This window comes from Vollenhovia emeryi, unplaced genomic scaffold (assembly GCF_000949405.1).
Source record: "Vollenhovia emeryi isolate VEMERY1.0 unplaced genomic scaffold, V.emery_V1.0 DF939146.1, whole genome shotgun sequence".
Classification (NCBI taxonomy): domain Eukaryota; kingdom Metazoa; phylum Arthropoda; class Insecta; order Hymenoptera; family Formicidae; genus Vollenhovia; species Vollenhovia emeryi.
The window spans coordinates 1,538,634-1,554,927 of record NW_011967220.1 but is presented as its reverse complement, the minus strand read 5'-3'; the positions used below and the strand labels follow the sequence as shown (position 1 = coordinate 1,554,927).

Sequence of the window (16,294 nt, the reverse complement as noted above, 5' to 3'; positions counted from 1 at the left end):
TGTACACGATGTAATGAGACATCTATATGCGCGATACAATACTCATAGCATAGACACCTAAAATTAACCACATCTCAATAATTAACGCGGTGACATATACATATAGTCGTACCTGTTGAAGAATATTTGTTGTTTCAAATGTAAATAATGAATTTATATGTAGTTATAACCTACTGGTTTAAAGTAATTAAAATTAGTTATGAACAAAATTCTATTCGGTTCGCTCACTTTGGTTGGCTGACTTGTTAATAGATAGATAATTATATTTTGACTTTGATGATAATATGAATCTAGGATGCACGCGATAAATTGACGGATTCTCTTCCTTTCAAACGATCCTTATCAATTTTGTTTATTATTAAAATTATCGAGCCACTTTACCTAAAAACAAACCACATAATTTATCATACGTCTGCGTTGTAAGTATATCTATTAAATTCTGTATTACGTGATTCATACAAATGCACTATTGTATCGTGGATTTTAATGGAAAATATAAATTCTGCAAAATATCTATTCTAATTTAAACCTTGGTAAAAATGCACGTAAACTTATTATGAACTTAGGAATAGTCCACATACGGTGAGATCTTAACAGTCAATGTGAATAAATAGCTGATTTGGTTGAAGAATTTAAGTGTTAAGGCTGTATCTTCAATATTACTAACAAACTGAAATAAAAATTTTGTGTGGAGATCAACAGAAAATATAAATTGACATTTATTGCGTCATGATATTTTCGTGCGATAACGTTCCGATATGAAGCATCGAAGAAGCTTTCTATATGTTGATGTTAGGGGAAAGTCAAAGGTGTTTTAGGAGGACAACATATCTCTACGCTGTAAGGTATAAAGAGGATTTGAAGTCCTTATCTATGTTTACACACGCACGCACACAACATCGGCAATTTCCTCAGTGTGTGCACTGTTTCATACCAATACTTTTTAGTAACAATAGGATAAAACAATATTGCTTTTGCACAATAACTATTTTCACGAGCGATGACGCCCTCTTTCATCTTGTTTTTTTTAAGGTAGTTTTATATAAATAAAATATATGTATATAGATAAATGTACTGAATATTAGACTCAAATTTATATGGGCTCAACATTTTTTAATGTTGAATATCCTATACTTTAATATGTTTTTTATACGTAATAGAATGTCTTAATAATCCAGAAAAGAAACACTAATGTTTATAACGATATCACGCCGCGGATTATCAAGCGTCGACTATCAAGCTGCGTGTATAAATGATATATCTTCTATATTGAGTCGTGGTAACAGGAGCTATAATGACTTAACTTTGAATTTATGATTGACATATATTATTGACTTTATAATTAAATCTGATTTAAAAAAAGTCGCAGACATGCATCTACTAACTAACAGTAAATTTAACAGTCAACATTTTTAACGGTCAATTTAATATTTTTCTTGTTGACCTAGCATTTTTTATGCCGCGCATACGTCGCGAGAGAAAGTAATTTCACAATGAACGATTTTGGCAATCAGATACATGCTGTCAAAATATGTGCAATTATATGTAAATCCATAACAATGGTATTTGTTTATGTGAATATCGGATTGTCCGCAGTCTGCTTTGTAGTAATTAGTGCCATGTTTCGTAAAAATTCAATCCTGCACAAGAGTCTATACATGCATAAAGGATGTTGGTGTAACGCTTGATGTTCGCGTTTATACGCACAGTAAAATACTCCCGTTTCTAGTTATTATGAAAATTCATTTCCACGCGATGGAATTCACTCTCGGTCAGAATAACGCTTTAAAAGGGAAAGCTTTCATTATTCATTTTTTAATGCCAGCCACGTTCATTATGGAGGAAGAACCGAGTATAATAAATGCTTAATTAAATACTTCCAATGGGTTTGTAATTCAAACATCTATTGGATCGATGTTCATTATAGATTAATAGCTTTTATTTTAGCTAACAAGTGGACTGTTTCATTTCCTTTATCTTGCAATTCTTAGAAACCACAAAGTTTGATAAATATATAATAAGACAAAGAGAAACTCGAAGGGATAAAAGGGCTAAGAGCCGTGACAGGGTGTTAGTGTCTAAATAAATTTGTTATAAATTTACAGCGGAAAATGTTACCTCAGCTAAGAATTTGAACCTGCCTCTCACTAGACGGGCGTCTCACCAATTCGACCACTGAGGCATGTGGTAATATTTATCGCTATAAACAATCTAATGTTATTTCCCGAATGCCACCTTTCGTGACTGTTACGAAACTAGAACTGCACGTCGACTTAATTCGTCGGTCTTAAAACACAGAACAATCTGGTATCCCCCAATACCACCCTCCCACCCGTCCAAACTGGATAATGGAAATTGTTCTGTGTTTTAAGACCGACGAATTAAGTCGACGTGCAGTTCTAGTTTCGAAACAGTCACGAAAGGTGGCATTCGGGAAATAACATTAGACGGTTTATAGCGAAAAATGTTACCGCAGTATTCGAATTGGTGAGACGCCCGCCTAGTAAAGGAGGTTCAAATTCTAGACAGAGAGAGATAACATTTTTCGAAATACATTTATAACAAAATTATTTAAACACTGACACCCTGTCAGCTCTCGTATTCTTTCGAATTTGCGTTTAACACGTCAGAGCCTTATGCATCTATTACAAAGAGAAACGTCGATCAGTATTTGCTTTTGAGGTCTTTGCATGTCAGCAGAATAGCTGAATTATTGAGAACGTGAAAATGTTGAGCATCAAACACCGTAATCGCGAGGATTTTTGTATCCTCTAAAAAGCTTACAATTAGTTATGAAATATTGGCATTTTGGAATTTTGCATTCCTGTAGCTAGTTGTTTGTTCTACGCCCCAATATATTCAATCTCTTTGCACAGGATTTTTGTTTGTGTCATGTTAACTATGTACAGCGAGTATCTATATCCGTATCCATACATATCCATTTAATTTGCAATATACGAACGTAAAATTCGAACAATGCACTTCATTTATTGTATTCGAACATGCATTTCGTTTATTGTAAATCTAGTGATTTTGTCTTCTTCATGATCTGCTCCTTATGAAGCTCGCGAATACAAATTTCAATTAGATATCATATTTTAATTCCGACGTTAATCGAATTTCGATTAAACTTCGATATTCTTTGTGATAGCAAATTAGTAGTATTACGAGCAACAATCAACAATTATTATCTTGCCTTTTACGTCGTATAATATAGCGATATAACATCAGTAATATGACGCATATAATGAAAATGTATGTAGTGTTTTCAATATTTATTTGACATATGAGATTTAATACGTAATATTATAAAGAAAGAACTGTCTCATGGGTTGTCATTGTGAATGTTTTCATGTTACTTTGTACGACAAAGCTTCATATTTCACACTATAAAGACAATTCGATTGAACTCATTTAATTCCGTCTTTCTCTATACGTGATATTGGATATTGATTTTCAATTTGCGTCCTCTTTTGTCACATTTGTAACGCTGTATTAGTTTGTAAAGCGTATCCTTATCTTTATATAAGCAGATATTTTAACAAAGTATTACGTTGAAAGAATAAGAAGAAGAATATCTGTCAGATTTCAAACTATAGCTTTACTGTACAATGTGTCTTAATAAAAAGATTTTATTTTAGAATGAAATAAAGTAGGATCAGTAAAAAAAAAGATGTTACAATAAGAAATCTGGGTTTCCATTTAAAACATTCATTTTGACCTCCATCTGATCTTGGAGACGCCATTCATGTCAAACGAATAGTATTATGTTATGTCCCCTCTAAACCCTACAGCTTTTGTATGAAACATTTTTTGAAAGAACTTCTTTTCAAGATATTCGCGTGGATTGATTAAAATGGTTCATCTTGTATATAACAGTACCGGCCAAAATTATATCAGCTTTAGGCTTTTTGAGCATAACTTTCGTCAAAGTACATCGAATACTGTAAAATATTGAGCGTCGAATGTACTCAATATTTTACAATATTCGATGTACTTTGACGAAAGTTATGCTCAAAAAGCCTAAAGCTGATATAACTTTGGCCGGTACACATTCGATGCTCAATATTTTACAATAGACACCTGATAACAGGCGCATCTTGTGCATGAAAGGTTAATGAAATTTGACAAATTATACCATAATTTTCGAATTTTTCATTCGTGCGGTTTAAGACTAGTGCTCAAAAAATCAAAAGGTGACATAACTTTGACCGGTACTGTATAAATCCCAATTTTCGCTATCTAATCTTCGCTATCTAACGTCTCTTGCCATGTTATTAATTTATCATACGGCGGTTCAGCACGGATAAATATAGTACGTATATTTTATATACGCGAATAGAAAAAAATATCAGCATTTATCTTCTTTCTGTAGCGGAAAAGTAAACGATAATATGAGGGACGTGACGTTTATTTGGAGTTATGCCGTCACAAGGGCAGAAGCCCGGCCGAGAGGGGAAGCTGGGATTGCGCTTTCGGACCCAGGCGGGAGCGATCACGCCACTGTCCGATATGCGTTTCGGAGGGTTGTAAATTAATGTTGCCAAGTAGCGCTAAGGACGATGTTCATCAGTCCGTTCTTATTTCATCTTAAGTAACGTCTTAAAATGCTGATACGGTTTTGTGATTGGTTTACAACCCATTAGGACTATACTTAAGCTGGCCTTAAATATAAGAACAGACTATGAATACCGGCCTAGTCTTCGTAATCTTCGTAGGTAACTATTGTGTCCTAGTGAGCGGTCAGGAGAGGCTTGGAGGTATCAGTAAGATATTATAGTAGAGTTTCGTCTTACGAGCGGCCGTCGACCCCAGGCCTAAAGATTTTCGCGCTCCTCCCAGAGGAAATTGTTCCTGCACACAGTCGATAATCGGTTAGGGAGACCACCAGGACCGCGATGCGCTCTCTTTCTCTTTCTGTCCCTCCCTCCCTCCTCTCTGTCCCTTCCTGCCCTCCCTCTCTCTCTCTCTCTCTATCTCTCTCTCTCTTTCTCTTCCTTTTTCTTTCACTCCACCGTATTTTTCTTCGACCTTCATATAAGCTTCCGTTTGTCATTGAATTAGAGTAGAGAGATTTCCGGGATTAGTTGTCGCTTTTCTTAGTTTTGTGATTTTCGTAACTTTCTTGCGCCATCGTGACCTTCCGGATTTATTTTTCTCGTGTAAATTACTGTTCTTTTGTTACTTTTTGTATTCGCTGTCATTTTTTTATTTTCGTGTTTTAATTTCCATGCCTTATATTCTTTTTTTTAATCATTTTCACGATTCATTATATTAGTAGTATTTCGCCGTATCTGAACTCTCACGGATTATGTGTTGCAACAAGTAAATTACGTCGTTCAGTTTTAATGAAATTCTTTTCGTTAGCTAGTTTCTGTGATTTGTAAATTCCGGAACGATTTGGTCTCGACCCGAACAAAATACACATATGTTAAATCTGAATTATTACGTTGTTAGTATCTGGCGAAAGATATCCCTTTTCCGAATTTCCTTTTCATAAACGATCCTACGACCGCTAGCTCGAGACTCTCCACTCTGTCAGGGCCAGGATATTCGACAACAGAGTCTTGTGGATTTTGTGTGGCACGAACAAACGTACGTTCTGTTTTGGTTTTTCTTTTTTATAAAATTTTACGGACTGTGTTTCTTTCTGAAAGCAGTACATTTCAAGAAAAATACAAGATTGTATCTCAAAGAAGAGCAAGAAGTTGAAATAAATATGATAAAATCATTTGAAATGTATAAAATGAACGACAATTTTAAAATTCTTACGTAGAACTGATTCTCATGCATTCTTATGCATTTTCTTCATTTTGTAATTTACGTGTTATTACTCTCAAGTTCTCTCTCTCTCTCTCTCTCTCTCTCTCTCTCTCTCTCTCTCTCTCTCTCTCTCTGCATTTGTGTTTATATATTAACAATAGAGTCGAATGTTGCATTCAAGTCGCAGAATTCTTTCATTCTGTAAATATAATTTATATAGACTTAAAAGAGACGCTACAGAATTTCTCCTGAGACGCGTGAGAATCGAGTGCATTGTGCAACTCTGCAAATGTGTCAGTCAATGGTTCTTTAGAACGCTATGACATTTTCTGTAAGACGTCACATGTTTCGATTTTTATTTTAGTAAATGAACCCAATTATTATAAAAGAATAGATTTCGTGCGATTTCACGAAGGTCACGGGTGTAGAATGAGGTTAATCAAATAAAAGAAACTCACGATTAATATAAATTAACTTATCAATAAGAATATTTAGTTATGTCAAAGTAAAATTGTGAAAATATTTAACATAATTTATCTGTCAAGAAAAAAAAAAGACCGCTATAAATGTGTGTACATACGCGAGATTTTCAGACATACATATATGTACGAGTTAGGATGGCTCATTGAAGCAATATCGAGTGTAAGCCTTGGCATTACAGTTCTGAGTTTATTTAAATCGAATTCCTCGGGACCAACAGCATATATTCCTACGGAGAAAGAAGAGAATTTTCCCTTAAATTTACCCTGAAAATCATGTAATCGTGGGACAACATGGCATTTTGAAGAACTGTATGAGAGTTCCTGAAATTTTACTAGTAAAATGTATACTAAGTACAATTACTAATAAAATGTATGGTAAAATTTGCAAAAAATTCCCATAATATTCTCCCAAATGTTGCGTTGTCCCACGGTTACATGATTTTCAAGAAAAATTTTTAGAGAAAATTTTCTCCGTGTGTACAGGACAGCCGGATTAAGGAAACCGAACGTCGAGATCGGCAAACAAGAGTCCGTCGAAATCATTGCTCTGCTCGAAGGGCGAGAGAATTGAGATTTCCTCAATAAATTCCACGTCGAAAGATGTGGCATATAAAGAAAACGGAGATGACGGATTCTCCAGAAAGGAAAGTGGGAAGTAGCGCGTTAAAGATTGGCGATGGAACTAAATCGAAGAGTTCAAGTGAGGAGATAAAAACCTGTGATGAGTAATGTTATGGCCGTAAGAATAAAAGGATATAAAAGTACAAAGAGATATCCGATCTGGATTAACCAGGATAATAAAAATCCATTCGCTGGAAGAAGGAAAATGGAAGAATGATGAATGAATAACGGAGTATCTCTAAGTTTACGGTGCAAAATTTCTCTAGAATCTTACGTATTTGTCTGTTTCATCGATTTCGCACGTATTTGGCGATTGTTTAAATTTCTCGTAAATTTTCTTTTCGGAAAATCGTGAGTTAACTTATAGAATTCAGAGGAGAACGAATAAATTCTTTCTCTTCTTTTTAGGATGGAAGGGATTGATTAAACGTTAAAGTCTAAACGCTAGTTAACCGCAATAGCGGAGCAGAAGGGAGAATAGATATATAAATCATGGAAGATAATAAACTTAGAAAGAGATTACTCTCCAAATGAAAAACTACCCCATAATTTAATGACAAGACCGCCCTATATTTAAAAGACAATGTAATTTTTCTAATTATATTGGAAGAAAAAAAGAAGAAACAAGATTCACTACTCGAGGGAAAGTTGCTAGATATTCATCGGTGGTCTTTTCACGGATAATTAATGGTAAGTAATAATCGATAATTGACCACTGAACTAAACCGAAGCACAACAGGCTATGTATAATAACAAATGTACTGCAACTGAATTAAAAGATCACAATACTCAATAATAATTAAAATCGCGCTCTCAAGTGGAGCTTTATACATACAGGTATGAGCGATAAAGGAAATTTCAAAATGACATATTTTAAGTGTTCGTAGACAAAGTCCGTTAGATTTGTATACATTATTTTTTAGGATTGTGGCGATATGGCGCAAAATTATATGAAATAAAAGAATTATGAAGTCTGCATATAACAAAAAATTCTCATATCTTCCACTATCTCACAATATGAAGAGTCTTCATTTCTCTCAAAAAATACAGATCGAGTCTTGCAATTTTCTCTGTTATTTTCATTCTTTTTTTAAACTCCTTCAATGTGATTGATACAAATTAGATTTTCCATCAACCAAAATTGGATTTTTGCGCGATTTTTCTATTTACAATGTGAAAGATAGTCTGTTCTCTCTAATTTCAGTGTCGAAATATTTCTCAAAACAAGTAATTTATTTCATATTTCTTTTTTCATTTTCTTCGCCTTTAATTCTTCATATCAATCTCTGGTAAAAACAAAGCTCATATGGTGAGAGACTCGGAATCAAACTCAAGACCCGCCGAATATAGTCGATTGTTCTTATGCGGAGTTACGCATTACCTCTATTCTGCATCTATAAAACTAAAGTGTTTTTACATTTGCCCATAATATTATACATTGCAAACAAAATAATTCAATTTCTAATTAGTTTAAAAGTTGAAAAACTGATTAAAATCGAAGAGAAACACTTGATACAAATCAGATGTATTTTTTATATTAATTCATATTTAAATTATAATAATATAATTTAATTTATACAGACTTCTTGCGCCAGAAAAATGTTCATTATACTCTTATTTACATTATAAATTGATTTCTCCATTAGTTATTATATAAAGATATGAGAGGTGATTTATTTACTTTAATATAGAATGCATAATGTTGTTATTAAATCGGCAAATGTAACAATAAATGCATATTTTTGTTAAACATTTATTTTATTGCACATATGAAATATATGAATGTTTTACGCAAGGTAAATCGAATCCTGTTCAACTGTTTTGTCATACGCAAATGACCTGCAATGCGATTCTCTGGAGATTACAAATATCAGGATCAATTTTTAGATATTTCTCACTTGTCTCTTGTCCTTCGTTTATCAAATTGTAAAAGATGTAAACAAGTAAACTATTTTGCATGTCTGCCGAGACTAGCCTACTGCTTCTCGTGTGCGTTTATTCGCTCAGACGTTTTTATTTATTACTAAAAAACTATTGAATTTTACATGGTACATACATGACTTTTCTACTTAATTTTGCCCTGTTCTGACTACCCTTTACGGGTGATTCGGTTAAAATGGGACACCCTGTACATGGTTAGTCATTTATCAATATAATGCAATACATTTTAGTAATATTCGTAACAAAGACCAATAAACATAAAGCTATAATACATTTAAATTAATAAAAATTATAATACTAAATGATGAATGAGTAATAAAAAATTAAAAATTAAAAATATTAAAATAATTATACCTTAGAAATTTGCTTTTTGTTATAATAAATTGTGACACTACATTGAGGCAGCGTTACGTTGTCATATAAATATTGCAATAATCTGAAAGAACAGAAATAAATTCATTTTATTTTTGAAGATCAGTTGATGCACGTACCGATCAATGAGTCATATTTGATATGTTCAAATACTTCTTGACGACATATAGAATCTTATATTTCGTCATGCAGAAATATCGGAACACGCTCCAGAGCGAGATCTAGTTTTTGGCGGATACACCACGCATATGGATACCATATAATATATTATACATATTCATACATCTCGATATCATTAAGATATCGCTCATTCGCTATGACAACAACAATTGAAAAAATGAAATCTTCCAGAAAATGAATTTAAATGTTTCGAGTTAATAAAATTTTGTAATATTATTTAAAAATTTTGGTGTAATGACTGTAATTGTAAAGAACAAAAGTGTAACTATAATTATATGTATTTTAGCATTTCATTCAGTATGTACAGAATACTTATCATTATTTTACAACAACTAAAAAATGATAATTTTTGCATTATGTTGTAGCATGTGAGTGATATGATGCACTGCTATAATTATAAATAAATTTAAGAATAAATCTAAGAATACCAATTAATATATGATTAAAATAAATTTATTTATATAACTCATTAATATCCACATAATGTCGCGTTGTTGCTGTTCATGTATCGGCGGTCAGTTTGGATCATGGCAAATTAAAGTTTATAATATTATACAACTAATTATAATTGTTTGTGAGTCCTAAAACCGGTTTCGACCTCTTCTGAGATCTTTAATGGATTTAACTGCGTCCCAAATTATACTGGCCATTAATTTGTAACTACAGTTAAATGCTAATTAAATTTGTGAAACAATGTGCGTAATTCGGTTTAAATAATTCTAAATGGATTTTATTTTAAGAAAAATTAAAATATTTGAAATCGAGTTCAGAAAAAGAAGAAGGAATTGTTCTGATAAAATAGCATCGTAAAGATTGATGTATTCAGTGATTAGAATTAATTTTCCACATTAATTCGAATTTGATCCTTAATCGAATTTGATCCACGTGAAATAGATACTCTATTTTAATTCTGTTGATGCAAAAATCAAAAGTATAACTATGATACAGTACATATGACTTACTGTAGATGAGGCGATATTTCTTAAGTGTGTTTCCGGCAAACTTGGCCTTACACGCTCGTTGTGGGAATGTCGTGGACAGATGGTTGAACGTATGATCCTATGGCGATCGCATGACGGATTGACGTCTGGCTCCAATTCCATGTCAAACCGACCCACTTGATAATTCATGGCAGATTTATCGCGTGCGGCATTAAATAATTTATAATTTATCTGCAACATAATTAATAACACATGTCACGCGAGTGCGTTTATGATACATTTGATAAGAAATTATCAGCATATCTCGATATTTCGATAAAAAATTATAGTTGTGCTAAAGTTGCAGCCATGCAAAGTCATGTTTCTTTCTAGAAAAGTTGCGAAACTGTGTAGCTACGTGGTAATTGACGTCAGTAATTATTTCTTAGATATTGTTAATACCGTTTACGGCACGAGGCGGGTAATTTAATTTAAATAACGTTACATAGTTGTTGTTTTAAATTCGATTAGTTGCCGTATCTCAGGACAGTGTCGCCTAATTTACCGAGTGTGATGCCATCAATGAGCATTGGGCTTGTCACAGGGCATAGCATTTCCCACTTGTACACTTTGAACATTTGTAGTGAGCACTTGCAATTATGTCGGGCGTATAAAATTAACGTGTATATTGCATGCAATATTAGATACTTCTGGCGATTCTGCTGCAAGATTATAATTACTTGACCATACGCGCAAAGCGACATAATTAATAAAGCGACGCGAGGAGTTAGGATATTTTAAAGTAATTAGAGTGATAATTTAGAGCACGTGATAAATTTCAAGGAACAAGTTTTACTAGATTAATATAAATTGCAATTAATAAATAACTTATTAATTGATATAATTGTTACTAAAGTATATGAAAACGCAAGAAAGGGTTAACGAGAATTAAATAGAAACATTAAATGGAGTTATATTAGTACAATAATTCTTTATTGGACTGCCAACGTACTCGAATATGCTCGAGTTTGCGAAATTGTTTTAGGATTTTCGCATTATTATAGCAGCAAGTGAATTTTCAGCAAGAACATTGAAAAATATTGGATATGGAATGCCCTATGCAATCCTCTGTAAATATTAAAACATAGGAGATGGATTACGTATCATGGCATGTCATACGCGCGTCAATATGATAAGGATTACGCTAATAATGATGTAAATTATGTATTAATAACAAATTATTTTGCACAGGTAGCTCGAGCAAGCACCGTTAATGTTAACATTATCCATCAACATCACGATTTTATTCGCGAGTGCCGTTTAGTTTATTTCGTGTTTCATTGTAATTTCATCTTTGTCTACGGATTATTATTGAAAGCAACTTTTCCAGTTCATCAGAATGATTTATGCGCGACAAATTTATCTTTCCGAATAATTGCATAATTGATATACCGTTCAGCTTGCACATATAGTATATTCGCAACGCCTGCTGTACGTGGACGAATTATAAAGTGAGGCTTGTACGAATTAATAAAAACCTGTACAACTGCTCTCGACTAAAGATGTGTTTAAAGTATTTTGCAGTTTTTAAGCAAAAGGCAATTTTATATTCCGGTATTTTTATTGCAATTACCTACAGTTTTTTTCATTTTTTTTAAATAATAAGTTTAATGCAATTTTAATGAAAAAATCGATTTTTTTGTTTTCCAATATACATAAACTATTTTCTGCTGTAGTTTAACACGTGAAAAATATTGTATCAGTAAAACTTATAGCAAGTGAGAAAGAAATAATAGTTTGAAATATTACGACATATATGTATACTGTCACATATACAGGGTGCGTAATAATAAGTGCAAAGCCGGCCGTAGTTATGTAGAAAAGGAAACTGGATAGAAAATTTTTCCTTATGTTTTACTTTCGCAATAAATAATTGAAGATTATTTAATGAGAATTTGCGAATCAGAGTGTATCCGCAACAAAAAACTATATTTACAATTGTTACGTACGCGGTATTGAGAGGAAGTTTTTTAAATAACAACAGCTACGCACGAATGTGACGTGTGACGCCGAGTCGTGACTTGGCACGCTGCTTTATAGATCTTTATTAATTAATTATAAGTAACATACTGGGTGTCCTATTTTAATTATCCACCTCGAATACAGAGTGTCCCATTTTAATTAGATGAGTTGAGAGATGTTTCCGAAACATTGGTTACATACTTTTTTCTATGAGACCTTCGTGAAGTATAAGTCTTTAAAATTTAAATACTGCCAGCATTAATATTATCCACCTAAGATATATCACCCGTAAGTTATCCAATTGAATTTACGCCTTTTCCTCTCGCTTGCGCACGCGCATATGAGTGTGCTACTACTAAAAATCAAAACTCATGACTTGTTAATAGTATTTATTACACCTAAACTGCTGCTATATGGTAGATCAGGGTAAGATGCCACATTAACGAAGTAATGCAAATAAAAAAAAGAAACACATGTTAGTTTAATCAAGTATGTTTGCACTATCAATTACAGTATTTCATCCTTTTTGACATAAACAGGAAATAACATCGAAACTTCTTATTAACAGTGCAACAAAATTAACTGTTTTAAACATAAAAATAATTTGTAACCAGAGTTCGAAAACGTCTATGTGTGTGTATTTAACAGAAAAGTGTGAAAAGAGAAATGGTCATGTGAGTTAATATAAATATATGAAGAATATAATGTATGTTAAATTATATTAAAATATTTTGTTGTCTAAATACACTTATACTAACCGGAATTATAACAAGCAGCGGAATGTAAAAACTCCCTACAATTGCGTAAATTTGGTAGATAAAATGCTGGTAAAGCGCACAGAGCGTGGGCCCGTTTTGTACTTCTTCATATTCATTTCCCATCGTTAAAAGAGGCGGTAGACTAATGCACATGGCTAGAGACCAAATGATGACGATATACAGCGACATCCGTAGCTTCGTCCTCTTCGTTTCATATTTTAGCGGTTTCATGATCAGCCAGAATCTTTAACACAGAAAAGAAATATGAGAATGCTGAAAATTTCGATATTTTTATATATCAACTAATTTATCGAGAAAATAAAATTGGCCAAATCTGTTTATTCTATGATTATCGATTTGAAATAAGTTTTTTTTATGAAAATTATCCTCGGTATCAAAAAGCCTTATATTATTTCAATTAAAAGTGTGATTACGCTTCCAAACAAGTTCGGTGATAACTGAATTTTTAAGATGGATCCATTTTCACAGTATTTTTGCGTTCTTTAAGTCTAATGCTTGTCTTTTTGTTTGACCTACATTCGACGTGTTAGGATGTATCTGTCCTTTTTAAGGGTGATTAATTATTTGAAAAATAAAAGAATAGATTTGAACTTTTTGATAGTGAGGCACGTATCCCATTGGAGTACATCTATATCTATATTTATGGCCTTCCAATTTTTGGTAATCCGTTAATCAGCTAATAATGTATTACAAACTGAGAATGTTCGTTGCATCAACAGTTAGTAGTAATCCTATTTAATCGTTACGTTTGTGTGAATACCATTAGCATTACAACCAATGTGGAAATCGTACCGAATCGAGTAATTTGGTCCTGGAATGGGCCTCAATTACTTTATTTTGTCTTAATTTGGAATTCCAAGTCGATTTAAAACTCAATTTTGAGGCGCACATGAGTTAAGTTTTTAATCTCATTTTAACCTTCGAACAGAATTTAATCAATTTTACTCTCTTTGAGATCTTTTAAACAGTGTCACTCTCACTTCGTATCTAGCAGAATTCTCTCTTTCCCTTTATTCTCTGTTTCCTTTTTTTTCTTCAATAAGTAAAGTAGAGATTTAAAATAACTTTTTGATTATTGACTGCTAAAAAATCATAACGTTGTTTGTCATAACTTTATTCTTTATAATATTTATTTATATAAATATGCAAGAAAAAATTAATTTCTTCGCGTTGTGTATGATTAACAGATAATATTTCAATAGATACTCTTCAATTACCGTTCGATATAGCGACTACAAATAGCCTCAAATCTAACAGTATCAGTTGTCAATTGCATTGTCAATTACGTGATATTTTTGAAAAAAATGTTCAGCAGAAAAAGAATGTGAAATAATAAATATATCTACTTTAATTTGTTATATAACAGCGAAATAATAACTTTCGAATAATAACACTGACAAATTATCTACTTCAAATTTACAACGTAAAACCATATTTAAAAAGAAAAAAAATTCTAAAATCATCACAGTAATTGATAATAAATGACGCACTTTGCAATTGTATTCATTATTACGAAAATTAATAAAATAATTGTAACGATTCTTTTAATTTAAACAATTATTTTTCTTTGTGAGCTATTTAGCATCGAGGATCAATTAAGGATCAAATGATGAAGGATCAAAGAGAATCCACTGTGTGAATCTCTGTTGATTAGTCTTGTATTAGCCTCTTCACTACTAAAAGGGAAATAGCGACTATTCAGGCTAATCTGAAGCTAAAAATCCAACATACTCTTCTCCAGCGCAAAAGCTCTACTTTAGCTTTATTGCTTCTAGTTCAAAAATCAAGAAGAGGCCAAATTGAGACTAAAATATTTAACTGTGAGTTAATTAACTGACATCGTTGACAATGAGTAACCTTTATACGGGAAGTCCAACCATGCACCAATTTATCTTTTTATAGCATTATAATGTGTGTGTGTTTTATCCTACTTTCCTTAATATTGAAGTGCATATCCGCGAAGAAAGTTAGACAAACATAATCATCTGCCTGTGGCACGATTCCAATTTTCGTGAAAATCGTAAATCGTTGGTAATGAACTCACCGGTCTATGGAAACCATGCAGAGATTGAAAATGCTAGCGGTGCAGTTGAGCACATCGGCGCTGAGCCAAATGTGGCACGAAGTAGAACCGAAGTACCAATCGCCCGACACTTGGTAGATTATTGCCGGTGGCATTACCACTAAGCCGACCAGCAAGTCGCTCACAGCCAAACTAATCACTAAGTAGTTGGAGCGTCGAAATCTCTTGAAGTATATGATGATGAAAAAGATGGTAGCATTACCTGCTATCGTCAGGAACGTGATGAGGAGGAGCAGCACGGTCAGAAAAAATGCCTAAATAAGAAATACATTTTTTTTTTTCAAAATTCCCATGTGTCATTGTCATGTAATAAACGCGGATTCTTTTAACACAGTGACACATTAATTGCAATTTTTTTGACGTATTGGATGATGAAGCGTATTATTGCATTTTTTATTATTGCACAAACAGCAGAAGAAAGTAACAGTTTTTTAAATACAGTTTTTTAAAAAAGTACAAGTAATCTTCGAAAATTAACAAAACTCATTTTGAATAACCCTATCGCTAGTCAAGGATTAATTTATAACAATTTTTGTTTTCAAAAAGAACTCAAGAACATATAAATTAATATCAAATAAAAAATATATGCGTGTACGTACATACATATATTAATTCAACTTAGTTTTTGATAGTAGGCATAGCAAATAATTTAATGTCAGTATAAATTATTAACAGCTCAATTTCTTAATGTTGCAAAATTTGATTTCGCATTCACGAGACAATTAAGTAAATGCATTTAATTTGATAACATTATATATGTCTTTTTTTCATTCAGCTTAATTCTTCTTTATTTTTATTGCATACAGAGAAACGAAATGTTATTTACTACATATTTATATATGAGTACAAATTTACATATGTATACTCTAGGGTCAAACACTGATGACACAATCAACGTTTAACTCTTCCGCAAGCAGTTAAGCTATAATATCCTGTGTTTCATACAGGCTTGTGATAGTGAGATTAGTAGGTTTAAGCAAACTTAATCAACAAACAAGTTTGCGGTTCTTGTAATCCGCTGATAAACAGTTCATGGAAATATCAGGACTAAAGTTTATAAAAAGTATGCATCATTTCTCTATACTTTTGCAACAATCGCTTAATATAGTGGATTATGCAGTCATGTATAAG

At 32.5% G+C, this 16,294-nt stretch overlaps 1 protein-coding gene across 3 annotated transcripts in view; it reads right to left on the bottom strand.

Annotated features, from left to right (window-relative positions):
* The window catches only part of LOC105566213 (5-hydroxytryptamine receptor 1), a 74,702-nt gene that overhangs the window by 22,135 nt on the left and 36,273 nt on the right, over positions 1 to 16,294 (bottom strand). For 2 of the 3 annotated variants that reach the window (XM_012020040.1, XM_012020041.1), the window contains exons 3-5: positions 15,125 to 15,417; positions 13,060 to 13,303; positions 10,322 to 10,531 (exon numbers count right to left, since the gene is read on the bottom strand). In XM_012020040.1, coding sequence (XP_011875430.1) covers positions 10,322 to 10,531; positions 13,060 to 13,303; positions 15,125 to 15,417 — 747 coding nt within the window. The remainder of the gene's footprint in view (positions 1 to 10,321; positions 10,532 to 13,059; positions 13,304 to 15,124; positions 15,418 to 16,294) is intronic. The other variant, XM_012020042.1, reaches the window with a different exon arrangement.